This window comes from Eurypyga helias, unplaced genomic scaffold, assembly GCF_000690775.1.
Source record: "Eurypyga helias isolate BGI_N326 unplaced genomic scaffold, ASM69077v1 scaffold16676, whole genome shotgun sequence".
Lineage (NCBI taxonomy): Eukaryota > Metazoa > Chordata > Aves > Eurypygiformes > Eurypygidae > Eurypyga > Eurypyga helias.
In genome coordinates, this window is record NW_010258718.1 from 1135 (window position 1) to 3943 (window position 2809).

Sequence of the window (2809 nt, forward strand, 5' to 3'; positions counted from 1 at the left end):
GACGGAGTGAGAAAAACCCAGGTGAGATTGATCATGGAGGAGAGCAGTGTGGTGCCCACGTCTCCTGAAGCGCTGGGCTGTCTTGGCACTTCAGAACGGTTTTGGGGAGCGGTATATCAACTTAGAGCTCACTGCGTGATGGTTCAGAGTGCAAATGGGATATGGGATGTTGCTGGGCAAGGTGGAGGAACCAACACTGTGACTGTTGGGGCCCTGAGGGTGCCAGATCTCAAGGGCTGTGGCCAGTCTCACCTAGGACCTCCATCCACACCCTCTGCCAGGGCTCAGACCTTACTAGTAGGTGAGGGCTTTGCAGCCTGGAAAGGAAAAGGCTGGTAGAAAAGGAGGGGCAAGCGAGAAGCCGTGTTATTGTCACCAGGTAGGTACTTTAGACATCTGTGCAGCAGAGTGTAATTGAAATCAGCTGCCTCTTTGACGCCCACTAAATTACTTTCTTGTACTAGGACACCTTACACCACCTCAAAGCTCACAGGCAGGTCAGAACAAGTGATGTTGTTTCAACTAGTCTGAAGTCATGGGATTGAGTGAGAGGTGGGGAGTGTAAATGATGAGCTGCTGAGCTGGGAATCCTGATTCAGGAGTGAGTTTTATGCCTTGCTGCGCCCTGCTTACTGATAGTGCCCACTGTCTCATCCAGGATGGGACTGTCAGAGGGGTTCTGGCACCACGAGTACTGGCTGCCACCTGGAGCTACCTGGGAAGACATGAAGGAGTCTGTAGACACACACTACCCACAGCCTCAGGACCTCTTGCTCTGCATTCCTGGTGCCCTGTTCTTGATTGTTGTCCGATGCATCTTTGAAAGGTGAGTGCAGCAAATCTGGTTTCTCCTCTGCTTGTTGCCACCAGTGTCTTGCAGGGTTGCTCCAGACTAATCCTAACCTGCTTCCAGACCACTACAGCGTGGACGGGGGATTATCCCCAGTACTGAATCTCTCTGCTCTGTGGCGTGTGTGTGGCAGCTCTCTGCCCTGCCCTCCTTCTCTCCCGTACCTGTAACATAACCCGTACCAGCGGTGTGAGAAGTGTGGGTGGAGGGTCCCTCTGGATAGAGTCCAAGTGGGAACTTGCGACTCAGGTAAGGGATTTGCTGGTCCCATCAGTGTTGGGACCACCCCGGCTGAGCCAGGGTTCAGCCTGATCCTAGAGGATGCTCCCAAAGGGACTATGTGAGCCCACATTCTCAGCACAGAGGCAGAAGGAGTGGATGACCATGGGTCCTGGAGCTCAATGTGGATCACTTTGTTCACACCACTCCTCCTTGCCCTGCTCTCTCCTCCTGGCAGGAGAAGATCCCCAGTTCAGTCGGGGTTGATGTACTCCAGTGCTGCTCACCTGGCTGAGGGAAATGGTTCTCCCCGGGGAACCCGAGGGCTGACCTGCACCTCCCCAGGACTCCTGTGGAAATGAGGCAGGTCCACGAGGCTCAGCACAGGAGATGGATTCAGACTGGGCTTTGGGTCCCTTTTCCAGGAATACAGAAACTGACAGGTGGAGAGGCACAGACCACAAGAAACTGGGGAGCTGATCGGTTAAAGTGGGGCAGCATGCTAGTGCGGGCAGACCTGCCAAGAGGTTTCCCTGCCAGGCAGAGTGGGACTGTGGGCAGGGGGACATAAAGCAGCAAGCTGCGCTCTCCTGTGGCCAGAGGAGCCGGGGATGCACTGGCCCCTCTCCCCGGGGAGCCAGCCCCTGCCTCCTGTGCCCAGCCGCATGAGATGCTGTGGCAGACGGGCTGTAGGAAGAGCCAGAATTGATTCCAGGGTCATCAGGTCTTCCCTCAACGATGTTGCACTTGCATGGCTTTCCAGAAACAAAGTTTTAGAAACCAGTGATCCCACTAGAGCCTTGCTTGGGGGTTCCTGCAAAGCTGGTGTTTCCTGCAGGAGTTAGCATATCCCCTGTGTGCTCTGTCCTTGACTGTCACAGCAGCCAGTGGTCAGGTACCCTGGGCACAGAGCACATGGGACAGCCAGACCCTTGCAGACTGGTTTCCTGGCACGGTCAGCACTGCTTGGGAACATAAAGGGGACAAACACAGAGCAATGTAAGGCATCTCAGGGCCTTGGAAGAAGCATTAATTATTGCTCACTTTATAGCTGTTACTGTTGTCTCCACTGCACATCCAGCATGCCTCACGTTTGCCTTGGTGCCAGTGCATCTTACTTGAGAAAGAGCATTGACCTGACAGAGGCACGAGGCGTCATGTGTGCCTCTGGAGCAGTACTAGGTCCCTTGGGCTGCACATGGGTAGGTGGGGTAGTGCTGTACCCCGAGGGCTGGGTGTGTGTGAGCACCCAGGGCAGTGCGGGACTCCTGGCGCAGCGCACCCATGCACAGGATACAGCTGAGGTCTTGCTGTTGGCTGTCCCTGGCTCACAGCATGGGCACGTGTCGTGTCTGCTCCTCTGTCCTCTTACAGGGCCATAGCTCTGCCGCTGGGCAGGAAGTTGGGTGTGAGTGACAAGCTGAGGCCCAAAGTTCAGCCCAACGCCACGCTGGAAGGGTTTTATGTTCTGCTGGGCAGGACCCCAAAAGAGGTGAGTGTCTCCTGTGTCCCAGTGTCCATAGAGCCCAGAACAACCCTTTTGGTGAAGAAATTGTTCCTAATATCCAATCTGACCCTTTTCTTGCAGCAAAGGGCCAAAAACTGACCCCAGGGTTTGAGGTGCAGCCTCACCAGTGCCCAGTACCGGGGACAATCCCTGCCCAGGTCCTGCTGGCCACACTGTTCCTGATGCAGCCCAGGATGCTGTTGGCTGCTTTGGCCCCCCGGGGCCACGCTCGG

General features: G+C 55.6%; 1 protein-coding gene across 1 annotated transcript in view; it reads left to right on the forward strand.

Annotated features, from left to right (window-relative positions):
* The first annotated feature begins 659 nt into the window (after positions 1-659).
* Positions 660-2809, forward strand: part of LOC104511737 (ceramide synthase 4-like) — a 10734-nt gene continuing 8584 nt past the window's right edge. The window contains exons 1-2 of the mRNA XM_010154462.1: positions 660-826; positions 2444-2561. Of these exons, the coding sequence (XP_010152764.1) occupies positions 660-826; positions 2444-2561 (285 nt within the window). The remainder of the gene's footprint in view (positions 827-2443; positions 2562-2809) is intronic.